Source organism: Eptesicus fuscus, chromosome 12 (genome assembly GCF_027574615.1).
Source record: "Eptesicus fuscus isolate TK198812 chromosome 12, DD_ASM_mEF_20220401, whole genome shotgun sequence".
NCBI classification, from domain to species: Eukaryota; Metazoa; Chordata; class Mammalia; order Chiroptera; family Vespertilionidae; genus Eptesicus; species Eptesicus fuscus.
The window spans coordinates 35,098,427-35,123,813 of NC_072484.1; the positions used below are offsets into that span (position 1 = coordinate 35,098,427).

Genomic DNA, 25,387 nt, shown 5'->3' on the forward strand with positions numbered 1-25,387 from the left:
GGGGTTGGAGCTGAAGGAGGTACAGGTGGGCCAGTGGGTGAGGGTACCTATGGGTTGGTATGAGTCTCCTCATACTGTGGAAGAGGATGCTCTGATGTTTGAGTGTGTGTGTGTGTGTGTGGGGGGGGTGTTGGGGGCTCACCAGGGAGGCTGAGGTGAGGAGCCCCAGGAAATCACCTGGGTCCTATGGATTGTTGGATCATGCCCCAGTTTGGGGCCTCTGGTCCCTCAGTTCCTCTCTCGCTGCCATCTTCCAGTGTCTGCTGCCTTGGACCACCTTAAACCTCCAAGATTTCTAGTCCCTCATCCTCCACCTCTCAGTACTACCACCATGATGGATGTGAGTGAACTCGGGGAGTCTGCCCGCTACCTCCGCCAGGGCTACCCGGAGATGATGAAGGTGCACACTGTCGCATGGGATGGTAAGTGAAGGCAGAGGGGCCACAGCCACAGAGAAGCCTTTATGGACTTAGACCAGGAGTGGGGAGGGTGAAGGAGCTCAGGGCTGAAGGAGCATGCACTCTGGCCTGATAGCTTTAGCCCTGGGACTAAGTTCTGTGTGCATCACTGTTTGTGAGCAAGCCTCGGTTTGCTCCTCTGTAAAATGGGACAATATCAGAGCTGCAGTCTGTGGCTAGAACCTGAGGCCTCTGAGGTGAGAGTGATTGGTATGGGTGCAGGCTGCTTCCACATGTCCAAAAAACCTGTGCCGGAGTTATTTTTAGTGCTTTCCATAGAGCCAAAGCCTCTGTTTATTAGGGACAGGAATAAAGACTACTATTTATGACCTGGTTTGTTCATAGGACAATAATAACAATAGGCAGTGCCCATTGTGTGCCAGGCCCAGAGCAGATGACCTTCCATGCATGAGCTCAACAACCTGGGGAGGTGGGGACCAGGGCCAGGGCCAGCTTCATGGGTGTGCCATCTCTGCATTTGCAAAGGGCACTAACCTCAGAAAGGCCTCATGTTTGATTTAACACTCTGTCACCATCTTGACATTTTTAAAAAATATATTTTTATTGATTTCAGAGAGATAGAAACATCAGTGATGAGAGAAAACCATTGATTGGCTGCCTCCTGCACGTCCCACGCCCACCCCCCCCCCCCCCCGGGGATTGAGCCCACAATCTGGGCATGTGCCCTTGGCCGGAATCAAACCTGGGACCCTTTGGTCCACTGACTAATGCTCTATCCACTGAGCCAAACAGTCTAGGGCCCATCTTGCAATTTTTAATACTTTTTTTTTTTTTAACAAGGGGTCTGCACTTTAACACTGGGGCCTACAAGTTATGTAGCTGGTCCTGATTGAAGCACTTGGCTAGTAAGTGGCAGGACAGGGAACAGAACCTGGTGGTCTGCAGCCTGAGTCCCTGCCTTTAACCAGTGTGACATAAGGGCTCCCTGAAGCTCTGGGACCAGCTGGCCAGGCAGGAAGATATACAAGACAGAGTTAGGAGACCTGTGTTTGAGTCTTCAGTGTAATGGAGGAGGTGGAGTTGCCTTTAGAATTATGTGCCTGACATTGAGGGCTGCTCCATATGGGACCTCAGGAGATGCCCACAGTATTTTGCTATTGAGGGAAAGGCCCAGAGAGGATGAGGGATTTTCCTGAGGTCACAGGGCACATGTGGCAGAAGCAGGAATCCTAGCCCAAGTGTGTAATCAGGGCAGTGAAGGACTTACCCATCAGGGAATCCCCTGGGAAGATCCTTAGAGCCCCTCCCAGCTCTGCCTTGACAGGAGCCTGAGTCTGGAAGGATCTGCTCTGGGTATTCCTGCGTCCTGACAGAGGGGGTACTGGGAGGGGCACAGCTTATGGACATGGCTTGATGGACCCCCAGCCTCTGAGTGTGCCTCGGCCACTCTCAACCTAGGGAAGAAGCGGGTCTGGGTACCTGATGAACAGGATGCCTACGTGGAGGCTGAGGTCAAGTCAGAGGCTACTGGGGGCAGAGTCAACGTGGAGACCAAAGACCAGAAGGTTTGGCTGCCCCTTTCCCCGGTGTTAGCTCCTCCACCTCCCCCCCCCCCGCCCCCGCGCCCCCCCCCCCCCCCCCCCCCGCAGTATGCAGTTGTTGGCCAGCTGTCTGTATGAAAGGGGGTCTGGGAGGGTACAGGGGTGAGAGGTGGAAGTCAGTGAATACCTGCCCGCCCGCCCGCCCGCCACTCCACTATATGGCCTCCCTGGCAGATGCTGATGGTGCGGGAAGCAGAGCTGCAGCCCATGAACCCGCCCCGCTTTGACTTGCTGGAGGACATGGCCATGATGACGCACCTCAACGAAGCCTCGGTGCTGCACAACCTACGCCAGCGCTATGCTCGCTGGATGATCTACGTGAGCCAGGAACTGGGGCGGGGCCGAGGGTGTGGAGGGGATGTGTATGGTTGGGGCGGGGTCAGAGCAGCAGGGGCGGGGCTAGAGGAAGAGCCGCAGCGCCTTGGGGACAGGACTATGGAGAAGGGGAGGGGCTTGTGGAGTGGGGGCGGGGCTAGGAGAAGGGGGGCTTGTATAGTGTGGGCGGGGCTATGGAGAAGGGGCGGGGCTGTGTGCAGTGGGGCGGGGCTAGAGGTGGAGCAGGGTGATGTCATGGGGCTGTAGAAGTGGGGCTATGGCTGAGACAGGCTAGAGGTGCGGCTGGAGTTTCAGCTCTGGAAGTGTAGTGGCGGGGCTTCAGCGTGGGGGGCGAGGGTAGAGACTCCACAGTGGGGCCATGGAGAAGGGGACATGGCTGTGGGCAGGAGTTAAGGCTGGATCGGGGCTAGGCAGCCACAGAGGGTATCACGTGGCATAGTTAAGTGGCTCCTTGGGGAATATTGCAAAGGTCATAGTTTTGTGAGGGCTGGGGCCTGGGAATGGGAACTTGGCCTCCAACAACCTATCTATACGCTTTCTCCTCAGACTTACTCGGGCCTCTTCTGTGTCACCATCAACCCCTACAAATGGCTCCCGGTCTATACGCCCTCCGTGGTGGCCGCTTACAAGGGAAAGCGCCGCTCGGAGGCCCCACCCCACATATATGCGGTGGCAGATAACGCCTACAATGATATGCTGCGAAGTAAGGGCTGCCTGGACTCCTCTTCCTCTCCCCACCCAAGACCCCTACCCCAGCTACAGGGAAACTTCTTTAGAGGACCCCTTCCCTCCACTTGCATTGCCCTTTGATACTGCCAGACACTCTAGCACAGCCATTGTCTCTCCAAGTGGGAACTGGCCTGCGGACTGTAGGGTCCTATCTGGTCCTTCCCATTTCTGGCTCTGGTTGGTGGAGGGGCTGCCCCAGTGCCATGGATACCCAGTGTGGTCCACCTGTGGCTGGTCCCTCATCGTGGCTAACTTCTGTGTATCCTTCCCATTCCTCCAGACCGAGAAAACCAGTCCATGCTAATCACGTAAGTGTGCGGCTCTGGGGGTGGGGTGGGAAGTGCTGGCCATCTGGCAGGAAGGGAATGGAACTAAAATCATATCCCAGGGTTGGTTCTAAAGTGCTTAGGGCAAGACTAAGCTAAATTTACCACCTGAAGCTAAATTAGAGCATGTTCTCTGCCCCATTCTGGGTAGACATGTTATGGACAGTAAGCAGGAAAGGGACACCCAAGTACCAGATGATCACCAGCCCTGATCGCCCCTCTTTCCAGGGCCTGGAATCTTTCCCCACCTTGATCTTTTGGGAGTTCTGATTTTGGCTTAAGGGGAATGGGGCATTCCTCTTTCTTTCCTCCTCCTTACCTTCTCCTTATCTCTGGGTCTTATTTCTGATCCTTTGTTTGTCTCCATGGGAAAGTGATAGAATTCCTACATGCCAAGTTCATGTCCAGCCAAGCCACCATGGACATTGTTTGTGTATGAGTGTGTGTGTACATGCAGCCTGGTTTTAGAGCAAGGCCTTTGAAACCAGATAGAACTGGGGGTTCAGGTTCTGTGTTCACTTCTTCCTGCTGATGTCCTTAGGCCTCTGAGTCTCATCAGTAACAACAGAACAATCCTACCCACCTACCATGCAGAGCTACAAGGAGTCAGCATTTTAATGTGCATACTTGGCACACAGCAGGGACAGTCACATAAGTTCTCTGAGCCCCATTTCCTTATGCATAAAACGGGGGTGGTGCTGGTGCCTACCTTTCCTCCTCCTCACCTTCTCCTTATCTCTGGGTCTTGTTTCTGATCCTTTGTTTCTAAGGCTTAAATGATTAAATGAGCCAATACAAGTAAAGAAAGCACTTGGCCCAGTGCCTGGCACTAAATTTGCACTTAGTAAACGGTGGCATTGTGTGTTCTCACCTCACGGGGGTGGGGGTGGGAGGTATGATCTGTCTACACCGGCCTGCTCCGTAAACAGCTCAGTGCCTCTGAGGGCTGATCTCTTCTGGTTTTTGTTTTTTGAGTTGGGGTCCTAACTTGGGAGCTGGGTTGGGGAGGGCAGAGGGGCCCTGCTTGTGGAGTGGGACACTGAGGGATGGGAGGAATTAGAGTGGCCAGGTGGGCATTGGTGACTTATGTTTGTGTCATCCAAGCGGAGAGTCGGGGGCCGGTAAGACGGTTAACACCAAGCGGGTCATTCAGTACTTTGCCATCGTCGCTGCCCTGGGAGACGGGCCAGGCAAGAAGGCCGTAAGACTCGCCCACTTGGGCGCTGCTCACCACTGCTTCTCACTGTTTTTCTTTTTGTTTCTCCTCCCCCCCTTTTTTTTTCTTTTTATGTTGATTCCCCAGAGCCTCCAGCCCCGCCTGAGCCTTCCACCTTAGTGGGGGACTCTGGCCTGAGCAAGGCTTGACCAAAGAAGCTATGGCCACCTCTGCTATGCTGTGCCACCCAGTCCCAGGCCTGTCTCAGTGTCTCCATCTGTAACACAGAGGGGTGGGACCACATCGCTATTCCTAAACTTTTTATGTAGTTTTTCCCTCACATGGTGACCTTCATATTTTGAGAGAGTTTACCAAATAGGCCGTTTTTGCTAAGAAATGATTATTTGTTTGGTTTTCATGCACCAAAGAGAGTTACCTGCTGCCAGTCAAACAAGCAGGCTTATGAGGCGTTTAGCCAGAGCCAAAGGCACTTGGCAGCATTCCCAACAGCAGGGGTAGGGGACAGTTTTGCACCCCCTTATTTCTGTATGGTTTTTGAAAATTTCTGAAACAATGGGGGACCAGTGTTTTGTTTTTGTTTTTGAAGTACAGCATCCATTCCCAGCCCCCAGGCCAGTGATTCCGATCTCTGTGTCTGCCCCTCTCCCATCTGCCTCCCCAATGGGCTGCCTTCTCTTTCCAGAGCCCAAGGCCACCTCCCACACAGTCCTCCTTCCTGGTCCTGTTGAGCCTTGCTTTATTCTGGGGCATTTTTCTTTTTTCTAATTTTCTTTTCTTTTGTCCACTTTAAGTTTTTGTCTTTTTTCTTTTTGCCTTTTTCTTTTCCCCATTTGAATTTCTTGATTTTTTATTTTTATTTCAGTTTTGTTTTTTTTGTTGTGGTGGTGGTTGTTTTTGTTGTTTTGTTTTGTTTTTTGCTGTTGACTTTTTGGTACTCTTTCCTCCTTCCTCTCCCCACCCCATTTTCCAAACCCCATGTGAGGATGCTGCAGAAAGTTGGGGCTTGGTCCTCTAATAGGAATGGTGGGTAGAAAGAGGCCAGAGCGATCAGGGTAGGGGCAGGGAGGCCTCTGGTCAGAAAGGACTTCAGGGGATGAGCTCCCGCCAATTCCCTCCTGCCTCTGTGCCCCCAACAATATCTCCGGGGGATTGTTTCAGCCTTGGGCTCCCTGGAGGTGAGTGAATAACCAAAGTCCCCTGGTGGCATGGTATCTGTCACTTTAGACTCTATTCTTCCTTTCTCTCCCTTTCAGTCCCCCCAGAGATATTGTTGGGGGGACAGAGGCAGAAGGGAAATGGCAAGAGCATGTTCCCCGAGCTCCGCTCCACATAGTCTTAGCCAGAGCTTTGGAGCAGCCTCTTTCGGCTGCCAGGACCCAGGGTAGGGAAGAGAAGGAAAGGGAAGTGGAGGGAAGACAAGGATGAGGCTAGGAGAGGACAGTGGTGGGGGATCCTCTCAGTTCAATAATCTCTCCAGGTGAGACACATGGGTGGCTGTGGGTGCTGTGGGAGGCAGATGCCTGGGCTCAGTGCCTTCTCTCTCCCACTTACCGTGTGGCTTTGAGTAGGTTACTTCCCAGCTCTGAGCCTTAGTTTCCTCATTTGCAAAGTAGGGTAATAGTAGGCACCTGGCAGGGCCATTTTAAATAATAGTTAGGTGTACAAGTTAACTGCGCCATGAAGATGTGCCTGATCACAATGCAAAGGAGAGGCGTGGAGAAGGGCTCACGGAGGTGAGGGTACGAAGGTTCAGGCGAAGGAGATCTCTTCCAGCCATAAAGCATCTGAGAAGCCTTCCTAGAGGCGGGGGCATTTGAGCTGTTGCTCTGAAGAGGATTTTAGTCAGGAGCCCCTAGTGCTTGGGGCAGGGGCCACTACCCGGAGTGTGGGAAATGATCGGATATGGGAGAGGCCAGAGACAGCTGGGGTGGGAAAGGGCTGCTAATTGTAGACTCCCCCAGATTCAGCCCCCTGCCATGCTTGCTCCTACTTTCTAGCAGTCCTCTTGTAACAGTCCTGGGAGGGTGAGGCGGGTCGGGGGTGGGGCTAACATTCACTGTCCTGCTAACTACTGTCACCCTGGCCTGGTGAGACCTCACACCCTCTAACATTGTCTTCTTTCTCCCCCCAGCAATTTCTGGCCACAAAGACTGGGGTAGGTATGGGGCCAGCGTGAGTGGGGCAGGCAACAATTATGAGGTCCTGGGAACCTGCCCTCCCCTTCCCAACCAGAGGTGTCTGGGATGGGCTGTTAGCCGGGACAGCGGCTGCTCTGGGTCCCAGCCAGTGAGCATGCCTCACCCCACCAGGGCACCCTCGAGGATCAAATCATTGAGGCTAACCCGGCTATGGAGGCTTTTGGCAATGCCAAGACCCTGCGGAATGACAACTCGTCCCGCTTTGTGAGTGGCCACAGTGGGAAGGGTGGGTGGGTGGAGCGGGACCGGCAGCAGGGAGACACGGGGGGTGGGAGCCTTCAGCTGATAGGGCAGCATGGCTGGGCCCTCTGACTGAGACTGCACCCCTGCCCACAGGGCAAGTTCATCCGCATTCACTTTGGTCCCTCGGGGAAGCTGGCATCTTCGGATATTGACAGCTGTGAGTTTGGGCGAGGCGGGGAGGGCGGGGACGGGACAGAGGCCACCGTCTGAGTCTTTCTGCTCAGACGGAGCGTCCCTCAAGTCCTTGGCTCCTGCCTGTTTCAGGCACTCGTTTCCATCCCCAGGCCACCGCCCAGCGCAGGCCCCTCAGTTCTTACCTGGAACATTCCAGCAGCCTCCATTCCTCTGCTGGGTCTTCTAGCCAGAATGACCTTTGCATGGATACTAATGTGACCACATTGTGTTCCTGCATAGAAATCTTTTCTGGATCCCATCACCTTAAGATGGAGACCCAAATCCTTATTTGGTAGTTAGGCTCTCTGTGATTGGGCCCTCACCCCACTCCAGTCCTTTCTCTGGTCCTAATAGGGTGGGCCTGTGCCCATCCGGCCCCAGACTCATCTCTACACACCGAGTCCTCATCCTTCCTGGCAGCCCCTCCCAACGCCTGTGGGTTGTTGCCCATCCGCCTCACCCAGTCCAGCTGCATAGACACCACGTGCCCAGGCCACATGCACAGAGGGTCCGCCACACTGACCCCTCCCCACCTTGGGATTCCTGGTCAGATCCTGATGAATAAGCACAGACATATGGTGATGGGTAGGGAACAGCATAATTCATGCCCCGACTGACCACGTGCAGACACATGGAGCTCTGCCCACACACACGCTGACACACCAGCACTGCTCTGGAGGAAGGCGGGGTTGTGGGTGAAGGAATGAAAGCATAGATGAAAGAATGGACAAATGAATATCCCCACACAGATACCACATTCACATACCCACACACAGTTACACGGGGATGCACACACATTCCCACATTGTGACATGCAAGATGGAGAGACACACTTTATATTTTTTATGTGTTTTTTTTATTGACTTCAGAGAAGGGCGAGGGAGGGAGAGATAGGAACATCAATGATGAGAGAGAACCATTGATTGGCTGCCTCCTGCACGCCCCACAATGGGATCAAGCCTGCAACCTGGGCATGTGCCCTTTACTGGAATCGAACCTGGGACCCTTCAGTCTGCAGGCCGACGCTCTATCCACTGAGCCAAAGCAGCTGGGGCAAGAGACACACTTTAGTACATGCTGATGTATACAGGCAGTGCCTCTACACACACCCCTGCCCCTCACCCACAACCCTGCCCTGCCCCTTCAGCCCTATTGGGGTGACCCGCTCTGGGGAAGTGCAGAAGATGGTAGGCCAGCACCTCCCTTTCTCCCAGATCTCCTGGAGAAGTCACGGGTGATCTTCCAGCTGCCCGGAGAGCGTGGCTACCACGTCTACTACCAGATCCTCTCGGGGAAGAAGCCAGAGCTGCAGGGTAAGGGCCAGGGATGGATAGGGTGGGCGTACATAGGACTGGGAGGGAGTGAGAGCTGCCTGTCCCCCATCAGACCAGGCCCTGGAATGTCTGTTTCCTCACTCTTCTGGGGTCTGTGACATCCTGTCTTTCTTCTGAGTCCCTTCTGTCCCCTCGCACTCCCTGGGACTTCTGATTATTGTTGAGCCCTCTCTCATGCAGGGAACTGGCCGCTGCTCTTGTAAAGTTGTCCCTCTTGTGGTCCTGAGGCTAGAGAGACCCTACTCAGCCCAAGGAAGGGCCAATGGCTCTGTCTAGGCCAGCTCCCCTCTCTTGCAAGCTCCTTAAGGGCAGAGTCTGGTCCTCGCTGTGCCCCAGCACAGGGTCTGGACCTGAGGGGTGGCCCTGAGCAGTGGTGGAGGGATGAATGTGACATAGGGACGGGCTCATGCCTCAGAGAACCATAAGGAAAGAGAACCCATGGACATGGGGGTGGAGAAGTCCTAGGAGGGTCCTGGACTCTCCTGTAGGGCTGGCCCCCGGGACCCACCACGCTGGGATGGGGTAGGAGGATAGCCAGGTGAACACAGCTGGACCCACCCTCTTTGCCTGTGTTCCCAGACATGCTGCTTCTGTCTGTGAACCCCTACGACTACCACTTCTGCAGCCAGGGTGTCATCACCGTGGACAACATGGATGATGGGGAGGAGCTCATGGCCACTGACGTATGTTGGGTGGGAGCAGAGCGGGCGCCTGCTGCGTGGGGCCCTGTGACGCTGGGTAGAGATCAGGGAGCAGTTGCAGTGCCCTGAGCTTGGCTGGACCCTGGAGGAGCCCAGACATCTCTGATCCTGCCATCCCCACCGCAGCATGCCATGGACATCCTGGGCTTCAGTGTGGACGAGAAGTGCGCCTGCTATAAGATTGTGGGTGCCCTCCTGCACTTCGGAAACATGAAGTTTAAGCAGAAGCAGCGGGAGGAGCAGGCCGAGGCCGACGGCACCGAGAGTGAGGGGCCCTGGCCCTGATCCCAAAGTCCTGTTCATGACCATTAGCCCTAACCCTTGTCCACAGTCTTTGACCTCAGTCTTAACTGGCCTGATTGTGACCCCTGACTCAACGCCAGACCCTCATCCTCCTGAGCTGCACAATCTGTTGACCCTGAATTTGACCCTTCCTAGCTTCCCCTCTCTGATGCCAGGCTGAGGCCATTTGAGCCCCCAGGTGCTCTAATTGTTGGTTCCACCTCCTCATCCCACCCATGTGCCCTGCCAGGTGCTGACAAGGCTGCCTACCTGATGGGAGTCAACAGTGGGGACCTCCTCAAAGGCCTTCTGCACCCCCGAGTGCGTGTGGGGAACGAGTATGTGACCAAGGGCCAGAGCGTGGAGCAGGTGAGCTGCTTGCAGACCAGGGCTGACTCGGGACAGCTGGGAAGGGTCCTCCCCTTTCCAGGTCCCAGCCCAGCATCCCTACAACTTCAGGTGGTGTTTGCCGTGGGGGCTCTGGCCAAGGCCACCTACGACCGGCTGTTCCGGTGGCTGGTGTCTCGGATCAACCAGACCCTGGACACGAAGCTGCCCCGGCAGTTCTTCATCGGGGTCCTGGACATCGCTGGTTTTGAGATCTTTGAGGTGAGGGCAGGCCCACACCCAGGGCCATGGGTGGGGGGGCGGGGGCAGGGTGAACTCATACACATTCCTGTTCTTCTCTGGGCCTCCCGGTCCTGCTGAGCCCGGCACCTCCTTCTGCAGTTTTATTTTTCTTTCTTTCTTTTCTCCCTCTACAGTTTAATAGCTTCGAGCAGCTGTGCATCAACTTCACCAATGAGAAGCTGCAGCAGTTCTTCAACCAGCACATGTTTGTGCTGGAGCAGGAGGAGTACAAGCGGGAGGGCATTGACTGGGTCTTCATCGACTTCGGCCTGGACCTGCAGCCCTGCATCGACCTCATCGAGAAGGTGGAGCCTGGCGCAAGCTCACTGCAGCGGGGAGGGTGTGGGTGCAGTGAGTGAGCATGTGCAAGTGTGCATGTAAGTGTGTGACTGTGCGTTGAAGTGAGCGTGTGCCTGTGTACAGCTCTGGCTATGTCTCTGAACATGCCATGAATGGGAATGCGTGCATGTGTGTGATGGGTGCGCTGGAGACTGTAAAAGCATGTTGGTGACTATGTGTGAGCAATGTGAGTGTGCATCCCAGCACTGTTGACAATAGCCCCTCATGGGTGGACACGGCTTTGAAGTTCACGAGGTCCTGTTGCAGCCACAATTTCACGGGACCCTCAGAGCTGCCCTGGGAGAGGAGAAGGATGTGTGCTTTTTTGTTTATTTATTGTGAAACATTATGTAAATCCCCCCATTGTGCAAAGAATGGGAGAAAGAAAAATCAGAAAATTAGAAAAGTGAAAAGTAAAGGGGAAATAATGTTTCCCCAACCCCCACACAACCAGAATCTTGGCCCTCTGGTTAGTTTCCTCCAAGTCCTGTGTCCTGGGCATCGGTTTTCACTCAGACAGACTCAGGTCTCCTCTTTTTCTCTAAAATGGGTTTTGAACATTGAACGAAGAAGGCACAGTAGTTCACGCAGCAGATGGTTTTCAGACAATGCCTTTCTGGAATCTCCTGTTGGACATTTATTTAGGTGGTTGACAGTTTTTGTTCGTTTTTCACTGTTCAAGCAGCACATATTATGCATTTCCCCATTTTGCAGGTTAGGAAACAGGCCTAGGGAGGCTCAAGGGCCCCACAGCTAGTAAGTTTGAACCCAGGAAGCCAAAATTTGAACTCGGCTGCTTTTTTTTTTACTGTACCTGTGAGTGTGTGTGAGATCATGGAGCTGGGGGCTGATGGGTACAAAGATGCCAGTTTGAGTTTGCACAGTTCTCGTAAGCAAAGAGGACAACTCAGAGCTGCGAATTGTGCAGAAGAGGGATGGAGACCAAAGTGTTCTTCTGTCTTAGAAGACGGGGCTCCTGGGTGCAGGTACGGTCTCTGCCCTCTGAGCAGGTGGCTGTGGGGCATCTGGAAAGGCTTCTGAAGGAGGGGCTCCCGGAGGATGGGCGGGCGCAGTGGAGGTCCTTCAATCTTGCTCCCCGTCCCCAGCCGCTCGGCATCCTGTCCATCCTGGAGGAGGAGTGCATGTTCCCCAAGGCCTCCGATGCCAGCTTCCGGGCCAAGCTCTATGATAACCACGCAGGGAAGTCGCCCAATTTCCAGCAGCCAAGGCCCGACAAAAAGCGCAAATACCAGGCCCACTTTGAGGTGGTCCACTATGCGGGTGTGGTAGGTGCCTATTGGGACCCCGGCTCTTGACCATCTCCTCCCTCTGGGTTCCCCGCCTTGGCTCAGCACCCGTCTGATCTCCGCCAGGTGCCTTACAGCATCGTGGGCTGGCTGGAGAAAAACAAGGATCCCCTGAATGAGACAGTGGTCCCCATCTTCCAAAAGTCGCAGAATAAGCTCTTGGCCACCCTCTACGAGAACTATGCAGGCTCCTGCTCCAGTACGTGCCAAGGGACTGGATTGCCATTCTGTGGGGACTCAGAGTGATGTCCCTGGAGTGACTGGTCCCCATGTCTCTCCTAGCCGAGCCCCCGAAGTCTGGTGTGAAAGAGAAGCGTAAAAAGGCAGCATCATTCCAGACGGTGTCCCAGCTGCACAAGGTGAGGCCCAGCCTGGGCCTATGCAGGCCTCACCCCTTGGCCTCCAGCCCGTTCTCGCTCCCTGATCTGTCCCCTGCACCCGGGCGGGCGGCTGTTAAGACTTGCAGTGATGTTTAACTCCTCTCCACGTGAACATCACAGCAAGTCTGTGCTGCTTCCCGTCCCCACGCTGCCTGGGCAGGGTTTGGGGGGAGAAGTGGGGGCCTGAGGGGCCTGGGTGGGGAGTGAAGGCTGTGGTGACAGGACCCAGTCAAGCAGAAGAGGGCAGAGGGTCACAGGAAAGAGTGACAGCTGTGTGGAGGCATGTGGAGGGGCCTGCCCCCCAGCCCTTAGCGGGCCGATCCACTACGGTTTCCAATTCTGCCTCCCTGCCCTGTGTGCCTTCTCCCCTCTCCCACCTCCAGGAGAACCTCAACAAGCTGATGACCAACCTTCGGGCCACACAGCCTCATTTCGTCCGCTGCATTGTCCCCAATGAGAACAAGACCCCAGGTGGTCACCCTGGGGCTGGGGGGTGGTAGTGGGGAACATTGAAGGGAGGGGCCAGGGTGGACTGGGAGCTGGGTCTTTCCCTTCCGCAGAGCCCCTGTATGGACTGTTGGTCTTTCTTTGAGGCACGAGACCTCTGACCTTTCCCTTTAACTCCCACCCGTCTAGGGGTCATGGATGCCTTCTTGGTGCTACACCAGCTGCGCTGTAATGGGGTCCTGGAGGGGATCCGGATCTGCCGCCAAGGATTCCCCAACAGGCTGCTCTACGCCGACTTCCGGCAACGGTGGGTGTCTTCCTGCCCCAGCCCTGGCTCCTCCCCAGCTCCCCCTACACAGCCACCTTCCCCTGCCCTCCACCTGGTGGAGGCAACAGCCTGAGGGGCTGAGAAGGGCACACATTGTAGAGTCAAACAGTTCCTGTCACTGGGAAGGATGCAGTGGGACTGGGGAGGCGGCTGGGCAGGAGTCCAGTGGGAGATGTGGTGGCTGAGGCCTTGGGTACAGAATAAGAAAGAAAAGACAAGGGTGGTGACTCCCAGGTGTTTGGCTTGAGCAACTGGGAAGCTGGTTGTAGGTTTACTGAGATACCAAAACGGGGTTTTTTATTTTGGGGAGATAGTGGATTGGTCCCTACTTTGAACACATATATTTGAAATGTCTCCAGCGATGTCCTAGAGGAGAAGTCCTGGGTGAGAATGGATTTCAGTCTGCATTTAGGCAGAGCTAGATGCAGATTTGGGAACTGAATGAGGGTTTGTGTGGACCAGACTTGGCATGATGCCTGGCCCCTCGCGAGCACCCAGTCAGTGCTTTAGCTCCTCCCCTCCCTTCCTCAGTTCGGTTTTGTTGGGCACTAGCAGCCTAAGTTCCCTCCCCTTCTAGAAGTAACTGGCCATCCACGCTGACGTATGTATGTACAAATATTGTACGTAGACACGTGCATGTGCACACACACGAGTCTGTGGGTTTGTTTTTTCATGTAAACATATGTCTTTAAAAATATATGTATATATATTGATTTCAGAGAGGAAGGGAGAGGGAGATGAGAATAACTGATAGCTGCCTCCTGCACACCCCCAATGGGGATCGAGCCTGCAGCCCGGGCATGTGCCTGACCCTTGACCGGGAATCGAACCATGACCTCCTGCTTCATAGGTTGACACTCAACTACTGAGCCACGCCGGATCGGGCTAACCATATGTCTTGGAGATTGTTCCTTATCAATAGGAATAAGTCTGTATCATCATCCTTTTTTAAATTTTAATTATGACTTTATTTTTTATTTTTTTTTTTTATTTTTTTTTTTTTAATATATTTTATTGATTTCTTACAGAGAGGAAAGGAGAGGGACAGAGAGCTAGAAACATCGATGAGAGAGAAACATCGACCAGCTGCCTCTTGCACGCCCCCTACCGGGGATGTGCCCGCAACCAATGTACATGCCCTTGACCGGAATCGAACCTGGGACCTTTCAGTCCGCAGACCGACGCTCTATCCACTGAGCCAAACCGGTTTCGGCATGACTTTATTTTTTAGATGTTTTAGGTTCACAGCAAAATTAAGAGGAAGGACTTTCCCACGTTCTCCCTATCCCCGCACACGCACAGCCTCCCCCGTTTTACACATCGCCTCCCGGGTAGGACAGGTTCACTGCTGAGCCTGCACGGACCCATCCTCACCACCTGAGTGCACAGTTGGCACGCGGGTCTCTCAGTGCCTCACAGCCTGTGAATATGTGGCAACGCGCAGCATCACGCTGGAAACATCCCGTCGTCTAGTGCCTGCTTTCCTCATCAGTCCCCTAGTGCAGGCTTTTGTGTGTCTCAGGTTTTGCCTTCACAGTGTGGCCACAGCCAACCTGACCTGCACGGCTCTGTGCACACATGCAAATGTGTGCACTTATTGGCTAGAATTCTCTCCCAAATTTTCCTTCAGTTTGAGATGTGCTATACCATACCACCTTCTTAAACAACTATAAAAGTGCTGCATGCCTTTTGTCAGCACTGCAGCCCCTTAAAGAACCTCACTACTGGATGCATTTAAACGGAACCGGGATTTTTCAGCAGAACACTCCTACCTCCTAGTCTCACACTGCCCCCCCCCCCAACCTCCCGCCAACTTGTTCAGTCCAGGAACATTCCTCACCAGCCTCCTCAGTCCTTGGCTCCCTGCCCAGGCTCTCCTCACCAGTTCTCCCTGCTGTCCCAGGTACCGCATCCTGAACCCCAGTGCCATCCCTGATGACACCTTCATGGACAGCAGGAAGGCCACAGAGAAGCTGCTGGGCTCCCTGGACATCGACCACACCCAATACCAGTTTGGCCACACCAAGGTCAGGGCACAAAGGAGTTAGGGCTGACTCAGGTGTGGGTGGTCACACTGGACAGGAGACATGCTGGTGGGTGGAGGTTACAGCTGTGGCCCCACCCACCCAGGTGTTTTTCAAGGCTGGGCTTCTGGGCATCCTGGAGGAGCTGCGTGACCAGCGTCTGGCCAAGGTCCTGACGTTGCTGCAGGCACGGGGCCGTGGCCGCCTCATGCGCCTTGAGTACCAGCGCCTGCTTGGAGGCAGGTGGGTGTGGACGGAGATGGAGGACCGGGGTTTTGGTGGGACTACTGTCCACTCAGGGAACCACCAGGCTCTTTGGGAACTGAATGAGGGTTTGTGTGGACTAGACTTCGCATGCCTGGCCCCTTGTGAGCACCCATACTCACTTGTGGGTCAGATTACCCCTGTGGAGCTAGGGTGTCTCTGAGGGGTAAGGTTCTGTTTTGTGCCCCTCAACTCCCAGCTTCCATTTTGTCACCTCAAAAGTTGGGGTAAGAACACCTATTTCTCCACTCCGGGACATCCCAGAGCCTGGCCCACACTGGTTATGACTTAAATGCCAGGCCGGAGAATTTATGTGCATTATCTTGTTTAACCTTTTGCACTCGGATGTCGAGTGTGACTCGACACGGTTAGCATTAGAATAAAGGAATCGAGAAAAAAGCAAGCGAGTGCAAAGGGTTAAAGGATGGGATGGTCCTAAGACATGTGTGTTGTGATTATCTCCATTCAGAGCCATCCTGTCACAGCTAGCCAGTGGGAAGGGGCGGGATGGAAGGCAGGAGGTGGAGATGAGAGTCCAGGTGGTCTGATCCCATAGCCAGGTGGCTTTACCACTCCTGGTGTCTTTAGGACATTTGCAAGGGCCACCAGGACATTCAAGGCTTGTGAGCCCCCTCCCTGTAGGCACCTGCATAACCTTGGCCTCTCCCTCAATCTCACCTACAAAGCAGAGGCGTTAGGACCTACTTGAGAGGGTGTTTGGGAAGATTAAAAGAGATCACACCCGAAGAGCCTGCCCCAGGGGAGGTGCTCAGGGAACATCAGGGCTGTCACTATGAGCCTGCTGGTCATCGGTTACTGCCCCTCCCCAGGGATGCCCTGTTCACCATCCAGTGGAACATTCGTGCCTTCAATGCCGTCAAGAACTGGTCATGGATGAAGCTCTTTTTCAAGATGAAGCCGCTGCTGCGCTCGGCACAGGCCGAGGAGGAGCTGGCGGCTCTGCGGGCAGAGCTGCGGGGGCTGCGAGGGGCACTGGCCACTGCAGAGGCCAAGCGACAGGAGCTGGAGGAGACACACGTCAGCATCACCCAGGAAAAGAATGATCTGGCCCTGCAGCTGCAGGCAGTGAGTGGGGGGCGGGGACAGGGGCAGGGTTTCCCTCAGTGACCTGATGCCACAATGAACCCCAGACTGCTCTAAGGAAACACCCCAACCAGATCCCTGGCCGGGGCAGACCTGGTGTGGTCCGAGTGCCCAAGCCTTACCTGGATCTACCTTCTACTCCAGACGGGCCACAAGATGAGGCTGTGGGCTCATGCCCATGCTCACCTCCTCCATTCCCAGCCACAGGCTGTCTGTCCACGTGTCCTGTGCTCCCACCCCCATGCCACTTTGGCTTCCCGCTGTAGCTGCAGTGGAGCCCCATTTCCCCAGCTCTCCCCTCCTTGCCGTCCCTGAAATAGACAGACCCATGCTCCCTTCTCTGGCAAAGGGCCCACGGGAACCCAGGTCGCAGGTTAACGGTAATAACCAGATGGCAGGGATCGAGGGTCCCGAATCTCCCCACGCCCACAGAGCCATTCTGTCCTTCAGCAAATCCTTCGTGTCCCCTGCGTGCCAGGCTAGCTCTGGAGATACACAGGTGGGAAGACAGATGGGCCTGTGGTCACCAAACTCACCTGCTGGTGCAGGATAACGTTAGGCAGCCTGGCACCGAGAGGAAGCAGTGAGGTGGGAGAGAATACCAGAGCGCTCCACAGCTGTGCAGGGCTCGCACGTCTGCTGCTCCCACCCACCTCCACAGAAGGCCTCGATTGGGCCTCACTCTGGGTTGTCCCCAGCCTAACATTCCCCTCTTGCAGGTGTCACGTCAGCCCCTGCCCATCCCTCCACCTAAGCCCTCATCCCGCTGAGCCCCTTCAGGGCCAAGAGCAGGCCATAGGCATTCCGTGGTCCCCAGAACCCAGCTGAGTCCAACCTTTGCATGGACAAGTTAACTTCCTTCTCTGGGCCCCAGCCTGGTGCCCCGCTGCTGGTTTACCTGGCCCTGCCTCCCCTCTGCCCCTTCCCGTTCCCTCTAGGAGCAGGACAACTTGGCAGATGCTGAGGAGCGCTGCCACTTGCTAATCAAGTCCAAGGTGCAGCTTGAGGGGAAGGTGAAGGAGCTGAGCGAGCGGCTAGAGGACGAGGAGGAGGTGAATGCCGACTTGGCCGCCCGCCGGCGCAAACTGGAGGACGAGTGCACGGAGCTCAAGAAGGACATCGATGACCTGGAGCTGACTCTGGCCAAAGCCGAGAAGGAGAAGCAAGCCACTGAGAACAAGGTGGGGCCAGCAGCTGCAGGTCCCACTCCTGGCTCTGCCAGGCCCCTGCTGTGGAGCCCCGGGCAGGTGGCAGCACTTACCCCATTAGGGTGGGCGAGGATTCACGGTGTAACTAGTCTGCTAGCACTCACCACAGGGCCTAGCATGAGTAGGTGCTAGGACGGCAACTCCCTGAGCACAGGAACCCCAGCTCCCAGCTCTGTACCCCCTGGTGCCTTCGCATACCGCCTGACATTGAACCCTTTCAACAGCTCCATGGCGTTCATTCAGAGAGGATGGTACTGTCATCCCTTAGGGATGAAAAAAGGAGGCTCAGAGTGAAGTGACTTGCTTGCTCACTGGAAGGGGTGGCTACTCAGACCGGAGTGTGGGAGGGACATCCCATCTTGGCCCTGGCCCTGGCACAGGTGAAGAATCTGACGGAGGAGATGGCAGCACTGGACGAGTCGGTGGCTCGGCTGACCAAGGAGAAGAAGGCATTGCAGGAGGCCCACCAGCAGGTCCTGGGTGACCTGCAGGCTGAGGAGGACCGTGTGAGCGCACTGGCCAAGGCCAAGCTCCGGCTGGAGCAACAGGTGGAAGACGTGAGTCGGGCACAGCAGAGGGCTGTGTGGTGGTACCGGGAAAGCTGGGAGGGTGCCTGGCTGGGCCTGGTGGCTGAGCATGTCTGCGCCCCCCACCCCACAGCTGGAGTGCTCCCTGGAGCAGGAGAGGAAGCTGCGTATGGACACAGAGCGGGCCAAGCGCAAGCTCGAGGGTGACCTGAAGCTGACACAGGAGTCGGTGACAGATGCTGCCCAGGATAAGCAGCAGCTGGAAGAGAAGCTCAAAAAGTAGGCCTGGGGTGGGCAGCAGACCAACCCCCGGCCAGCAGGGTCCTCCTGAGCCTACACCGGCTTCTCACTCCTGGACTCTAGCCGGTTCCACATGACTGCAGAGGTTGAACATGGAGGGTTGAGATGGGGGTTACTAGGTGCTGCTGGCAGTGTCCTGTCCTCCCTGGACCAAGGGCCCTGACCAGGCTCTGAGGCCAGGGCTTGAGAGGGAAGGCAGGGTTGAGGTCACCGAGGGCTGCTCTGGGTGCAGGGTGTGTGCTGGGGCACGGGGGGAGGCAGGCAGGTTGGTGGAAATTAGGACCAGGGCAGGCTCATGCTCTGCTGTGGCCTCCAGGAAGGACTCTGAGTTGAGTCAGCTGAACCTGAGGGTGGAGGACGAGCAGCTCCTTGGAGCGCAGCTGCAGAAGAAGATCAAGGAGCTGCAGGTGTGTGGGGGATGGGGTGGATGGGGACCAGTGTGATAGGCTTACAGAGGTGACAGCTGCCTCCCGCTGTCCCCAGGCTCGGGCAGAGGAGCTGGAAGAGGAGCTGGAGGCAGAGCGGGCGGCCCGGGCCCGTGTGGAGAAGCAGCGGGCGGAGGCAGCCCGGGAGTTGGAGGAGCTGAGTGAGCGGCTGGAGGAGGCAGGTGGTGCGTCTGCTGGGCAGCGAGAGGGATCTCGCAAGCGCGAGGCTGAGCTGGGGCGGCTGCGGCGGGAACTGGAGGAGGCTGCGCTGCGACACGAGGCCACAGTGGCTGCCCTGCGGCGCAAGCAGGCAGACAGCGCGGCCGAGCTGAGTGAGCAGGTGGACAGTCTGCAGCGGGTGCGACAGAAGCTGGAAAAAGAAAAGAGTGAACTCCGCATGGAGGTGGATGACCTGGGCACCAGTGTGGAGACTCTGGCCCGTGGCAAGGTGTCTGCCTCCTTCCTGATCCTGACCTCTTACCCCCCTTCAGCATCCTTACCTGACCCCTTAGGCGCTGATCCCATAGCTATCCTGACTCTAGGCCAATGCTGAACCCTGACCACCCCATGCCAATATTGACCCCACACTAATCTTGAACCCAGTAGATCCTGATCCCTGACCCATTCACCTGGCATCTAACCCCAATCCCACTACAGTCCTGACCTCAAACCCTGACTCTGAAACTCAGTGTCTTGACTCCTGGTTATTTTTGACCCAACGTCCAATTCTAACTTAGCCCTTGACCTGTGAACTCTGTCCTGAATCCAGCAACCAACCTTGACCCTTGACCTTTGTACCACCTAATCCTGACAGCTGGACTCTGTCCCTACCTGACTTCAGACTCTAGTATCCCAACTTCATTCTCACCCACTGGCCTCAGGACTAGTCCAGCCTTCTCACTTAAAAAATTTTTTTTTATCTACGTATTGATTTTTAGAGGAAGGGGGGTGGGGAGAAAGAGAAACATTGACTTACTGTTCCACTTATCTATGCATTATTCTCATATATGACCTGACCGGGGATCAAACCCACAACCTTGGTATATTGGGATGATGCTCTGACTGAGCTACCTGGCCAAGGCTACCTTCTCACTTCTGATGTCCATCTTTTAAGCAATATTGGAATCTCTCTGAACTTGGGGCCCTGTTCTCTCTTTGATTCCTGGGCCCATGTCTAGCCTTCTAGTTCCCCATTCCAGGTCCCTGTCTGATTGGCAGTCGTAGATCCTGCCCTCTAATTCACAAACTTGTCCTGACCTCTGACCTTGGATCTCAGGCCAGTGCAGAGAAGTTGTGTCGGACCTATGAGGATCAGCTGAGTGAGGCCAAGATCAAGGTGGAGGAGCTGCAACGGCAGCTGGCGGACACGAGCACCCAGCGTGGACGGCTGCAGACGGAGAACGGTGAGGTCAGGGGCTCAGATGGGCCATCCCAGGGCCTCAGTGCTGCCCTTGCCAGCCTGACGTGCTGCCTCACCCCTTGGCTGCAGGGGAGCTGAGCCGCCTGCTCGAGGAGAAGGAGTCTCTGATTAGCCAGCTGAGCCGTGGGAAGGCCTCGGCCACCCAGAGCCTGGAGGAACTGCGGAGGCAGCTGGAGGAGGAGAGCAAGGTGGGCTTGGCCACCGGCTGGCACAGAGGGCAGTGTGGGCATCAGGGCCTTTGGCCAGGCCTGACACTGAGGTTACTGGGGTCCCTGCAGGCCAAGAATGCACTGGCCCACGCCGTGCAGGCTTTGCGGCACGACTGTGACCTCCTGCGAGAGCAGCATGAGGAGGAGGCCGAGGCACAGGCCGAGTTGCAGCGGCTGCTGTCCAAGGCCAACGCGGAGGTGGCCCAATGGAGGAGCAAGTACGAGGCAGATGCCATTCAGAGGACCGAGGAGCTGGAGGAGGCCAAGTAAGTGCCTTGCTGGCCAGGCCATCACCACACAGGGTGACCTGTGCCTCTGAGCCCTGATGGGGAGAGGTGAGATGTGGGGGCCATGCTTCTGCCAGCCTCGCTCAGCTACATAGTCATACCCTGTCTGCTCCGGGGCCTAGAAAGAAGCTGGCCCTGAGGCTGCAGGAGGCAGAGGAGGGTGTGGAGGCCGCACACGCCAAGTGCTCATCATTGGAGAAGGCCAAGCTGCGGCTGCAGACAGAGTCAGAGGATGTGACCCTAGAACTGGAGCGGGCAACCTCAGCAGCTGCTGCCCTGGACAAGAAGCAGCGGCACTTGGAGCGGGCTCTGGAGGAGCGGCGGCGGCAGGAGGAAGAGACACAACGGGAGCTAGAGGCAGCCCAGAGGGAGGCTCGCAGCCTGGGCACTGAGCTCTTCCGGCTGCGGCACAGCCACGAGGAGGCTCTGGAGGCCCTGGAGACCTTCAAGCGGGAGAACAAGAACCTTCAGGGTACGACCCAGCCCAGGGTCAGAGAACTGCTCTGGGGTCATTGGGAGTCCCCGGAGTCACACACCGTGTCCTGGAGTAGTCACCCTGGAACTAGGGGTGAATGATGCAGCCTGGGTTGGAGCATGAGCTTTGAGGTGGCCCCTCAGTGCCCTGTCCACTTTGCAGAGGAGATCAGTGAGCTCACAGACCATGTCAGCCTCAGTGGGAAGAGCATCCAGGAACTGGAGAAAGCCAAGAAGGCACTGGAAGGGGAGAAGAGTGAGCTCCAGGCTGCACTGGAGGAGGCCGAGGTCAGAGGCTGGCACAGGGGTGGGGTGGATACCGACCCACTGCTTCCCTGGCCTCCCTCCTCCCTTAAGACACACTCAGGGCCCCAGGGCCCACACTGCCTACTCTGCACCCCAGGGGGCTCTGGAGCTGGAGGAGACCAAGACCCTGCGGATCCAGCTGGAGCTATCCCAGGTCAAGGCGGAAGTGGACCGGAAGCTGGCAGAGAAGGACGAGGAGTGCACTAACCTGAGGTATGGGGGCCAGGGCCATCCTACCCACCACCACTCCCAGGGGTCCACCTGTCCTCAGGGCTAATGGCCCCTCCCAGCCCAGCCACCTGAGTGGGAAAAAGGAAGGAAAGCAGTGTTTGCTGAGCCCCTGCTGTGCACACAGATTGGCAGGGACACTAGTTTGTGCCTCACACGCTTCCTCAAGATCAGGATTATTGTCCAGTCTGGGGGTGAATGTCAGAGAGCCTATAGGATTTGCTCAAGGGACACAGGGTGGAGCCAGAGTTTAGCCAACATCGGTCTACTCCAGAGCCTCACTCTTGTCTGTGAACTTACTCTGATGGGGAACAGGAAGTCACATGGGGCTTGAAATCAGGGAGGGATGTTACTTACTCCCAAAATGGGTTCATGTCTCCAGCGTTCCTTGGGCATTTGTAAGAGCAGGTGTGGTGCTGTGCCTACCTGCTTTCGATGGCCAAGACACTCACTGTCTTCTCCCTCCCACAGACGCAACCACCAGCGGGCAGTGGAGTCCCTGCAGGCCTCCCTGGATGCAGAGACACGGGCCCGCAATGAGGCACTGCGGCTCAAGAAGAAGATGGAGGGTGACCTCAACGACCTGGAGCTGCAGCTGGGCCATGCCACCCGCCAGGCCACGGAGGCACAGGCAGCCACACGGCTGCTACAGGCCCAACTCAAGGAGGAACAGGCAGGGAGGGACGAGGAGCAGCGGCTGGCAGCTGAGCTCCGGGAGCAGGCACAGGCCCTGGAGCGACGGGGTGTGCTGCTGGCTACGGAGCTGGAAGAGCTGCGGGCTGCACTGGAGCAGGGAGAGCGCAGCCGGCGGCTTGCAGAACAGGAGCTGCTGGAGGCCACCGAGCGCCTCAACCTCCTGCATTCACAGGTGAGGGCAGCAATTCACAGGGATGCGTAGGGTGGCTGCCTACTGGCTGACTGAGGCTCTGCTTCCCCCCAGAACACTGGCCTCCTGAACCAGAAAAAGAAACTAGAGGTGGACTTGGCCCAGCTGAGCGGAGAGGTGGAGGAGGCTGCCCAGGAGAGGCGGGAAGCTGAGGAGAAGGCCAAAAAGGCCATCACTGACGTGAGGCTGGGCTGGAGCTGTGGAGGGGACAGAGCCCAAGGGACTTCCACTGGGGCCAGTCACCCCGACCATCCATCTCACCCTGGACAGGCGGCCATGATGGCCGAGGAGCTGAAGAAGGAGCAGGACACAAGCGCACACCTGGAACGGATGAAGAAGACACTGGAGCAGACGGTGCGGGAGCTACAGGCACGGCTTGAGGAGGCAGAACAAGCTGCCCTCCGAGGTGGGAAGAAGCAGGTGCAGAAGCTGGAGGCCAAGGTGCGTGTGGTGTTCCCATCCCTTCCCCTGCACAGTGGGCAGTGGGAGGGCAGGCTCGGCATCAGGCCCGTCTCCTGCTGCTCCCAGGTGCGGGAGCTGGAGGCTGAGCTCGACGCTGAGCAGAAGAAGCACGCCGAGGCCCTCAAGGGGGTGCGGAAACATGAGCGCCGGGTCAAGGAGCTTGCGTACCAGGTGGGTGACAGGTCCACCTCTAAAGGGGCGGCACAAAAGCTGGTCTGGTCCCGGCAAGACCCGAGTCCCCTCTACCTGTGCAGGCCGAGGAGGACAGGAAGAACCTGGCTCGCATGCAGGACCTGGTGGAAAAGCTGCAGAGCAAGGTCAAGAGCTACAAACGGCAGTTTGAGGAGGCGGTGAGTGTACTGGGTCTGGACCCCGGGGGTCGGGTACTGCCAGGTCAGGACGCCTGTGGAACCCAACTTCAAAGCTGGTCCCAGGCAAGAGGCCAGCAGCTGAGCCCTACTCCACCTCTGGACATGGCTTCCCAGGGTTGGCTTTGTGAGTAGGCAGGCAGTGACCTAGCTCGTGACCCTCCTGTCCCAGCGGGAAGAGCGTTTCTCACAGCTCTAATAACAAGAGGTGAGACCCAGCTTTGTCTCTGAGGAGACCCCCTGTGCTTTCCCCTTCTGGCCCAGGTGTGGCACATGGGCACCTCTGAAGAGGTCACAACCCCTTCCTTCCTGCTGTGGGTGCTGGTGAGGGGGGTAGAGGAACATGGGTAGTGGTGGTGGGAGCACAGTGGAAGACAAAGAGAAGCCGGACCCTTCCTGCGATGGGGTGGGACCAGACTGACCATCTCGGTTACCAAAGGGTGACCCAGCCTGCCTGTGCCCCCAGGAGCAACAGGCAAACACTAACCTGGCCAAGTATCGCAAGGCCCAGCATGAACTGGATGATGCGGAGGAGCGGGCAGACATGGCAGAAACCCAGGCCAACAAGCTGAGGGCACGGACTCGGGATGCCCTGGGCCCTAAGGTAAGGGGCAGCCTGGGGCACCACCTTGCCTTTTGCAAGGGGAGGGGGGGCAGGTGGTATAGTTCACTGAGCCACCCTTTTCCCCTCAGCACAAGGAATGAAGCCTGCTGTCCGACCCTCACCTCTCCGTCTGCCGAACCCGGGATAAATGCCGCCTCTACAGCTCCAGCCGGCTTCCTTCTCGTTCTTTGGGACTCAGGAGGGGAGGGGAGCACATGGTCCCACAGACAAAAGTCAGGTCCACATCCGTCATTTAAAATAAAGTTCTTTAATAGTCTCCATTTAATCGGTTTATTTGTTGTTAATAAATTGGCAACACAAGGAGGGGCCAAGGCTGTGCTCCCAGGCAGGCTCCTATGTGTCTGGGCTCAGGTAGGAGATGCTGCCCTGGGGCATAAGGGGGCAGGACACAGCCACCCCATGCCCCAAGGGATGGAAGGGAAAGGTCCCTCACGTCTGGGGGCACCCCTTGGGACGAACACAGCGGCCAAGAGCACACAGAACCAGAGGAGCTAAAGGAAAATGAGGGAGGGACAGATGGGCAGGCTTGGGGGAAGGAAGCATTCTGTGGTATCCCCCACCCCTGCCCAGGGCTCAGCAGCCTTTGCCTGGGTCCAAAGGCCAGGGCAAGCTTGGCTCACAGATTGGGGGAGGGTCCCGATATCTCCCTCCCCAACCCAGGACTGATGGCCAAGAGACTAGGCAGGAGCTCAGACAGAGCTATTTTTAAAAGTCCCGTTATCTCTGGGTGGGCCAGGGCCCCAAGTTTCTGAAGGAAGGGTGGGAATAGCGCCCCTGTCATCACCATGGGGATCTTAAAGGAACTAAGGTTCCCCAATGACCTTGGGCCCTCAGACCCAAGGGCTTCTAGACACTCCCACCAAGCCTGTATCTGAAGACCTGGGGCAGGCAGAGAGCAGCAGGAAGGCAGGGGAGGGGTGGAGACATGGCAGGGCGTATGGCACTCATACCCACGCTCACCCGCACTGGCCCTGGCCCAGCAGCCTCCCAGGGACTGCCTGGCCCAAGGTCACTCCTCGGTGAAGTCCCTGTCTATGTCCATGTAGGGCTCCTCGATGTAGCTGACGAGGGCAGAGGGTGACTGGCGGTCTGGGTTCAACAGGATGGACACGGTCTCTTTCCAGTATGAGAAGCTGATGCAGGAGCTCTGGGCAAAGAGAGAGGGGCTGGGGGGTGCCTGGAGGACCCAGGTCGAGCCCAGCACCCCGTGGGGAGGGCCATGGTAAGGGGACAAAGAGCTGCCCACCATATGGCCCAGGCAGGGACCACGCACCCCAAACAGCCCTCTGAGGGGCCCTGGGTCTGCGTGCCCGCAGCCC

General features: G+C 56.6%; 2 protein-coding genes and 1 non-coding gene across 5 annotated transcripts in view; 2 read left to right on the forward strand and 1 right to left on the reverse strand.

The window, feature by feature from the left end:
- The first annotated feature begins 316 nt into the window (after positions 1-316).
- On the forward strand, positions 317-24,303 carry MYH7B (myosin heavy chain 7B). The gene is made up of 41 exons (XM_054723589.1): positions 317-422; positions 1,878-1,984; positions 2,195-2,338; positions 2,903-3,059; positions 3,366-3,393; positions 4,516-4,612; positions 6,720-6,743; positions 6,898-6,990; positions 7,123-7,186; positions 8,418-8,516; positions 9,117-9,220; positions 9,365-9,503; positions 9,771-9,889; positions 9,980-10,129; positions 10,285-10,455; positions 11,596-11,775; positions 11,863-11,995; positions 12,079-12,155; positions 12,560-12,647; positions 12,813-12,930; positions 14,855-14,978; positions 15,082-15,218; positions 16,070-16,325; positions 17,282-17,524; positions 17,932-18,108; positions 18,212-18,357; positions 18,695-18,785; positions 18,862-19,251; positions 20,080-20,206; positions 20,293-20,411; positions 20,502-20,698; positions 20,842-21,191; positions 21,357-21,481; positions 21,597-21,712; positions 22,199-22,595; positions 22,668-22,793; positions 22,884-23,054; positions 23,142-23,246; positions 23,330-23,425; positions 23,910-24,047; positions 24,137-24,303. The coding sequence occupies exons 1-41, from the start codon at positions 332-334 to the stop codon at positions 24,146-24,148; spliced, it is 5,826 nt and encodes a 1,941-aa protein (XP_054579564.1). The 5' UTR covers positions 317-331; the 3' UTR covers positions 24,149-24,303.
- MIR499 (microRNA mir-499) lies at positions 12,240-12,318 on the forward strand. The gene has a single exon (NR_129035.2). It is a non-coding gene; the product is annotated as a microRNA mir-499 (primary transcript).
- TRPC4AP (transient receptor potential cation channel subfamily C member 4 associated protein) overlaps positions 24,297-25,387 on the reverse strand; it is an 86,973-nt gene continuing 85,882 nt past the window's right edge. For 2 of the 3 annotated variants that reach the window (XM_008149698.3, XM_008149697.3), the window contains exon 19: positions 24,297-25,215. In XM_008149698.3, coding sequence (XP_008147920.1) covers positions 25,078-25,215 — 138 coding nt within the window. In that variant the 3' untranslated portion in view covers positions 24,297-25,077. Of the gene's footprint in view, positions 25,246-25,387 lie in introns of all 3 variants that reach the window. The other variant, XM_054723590.1, reaches the window with a different exon arrangement.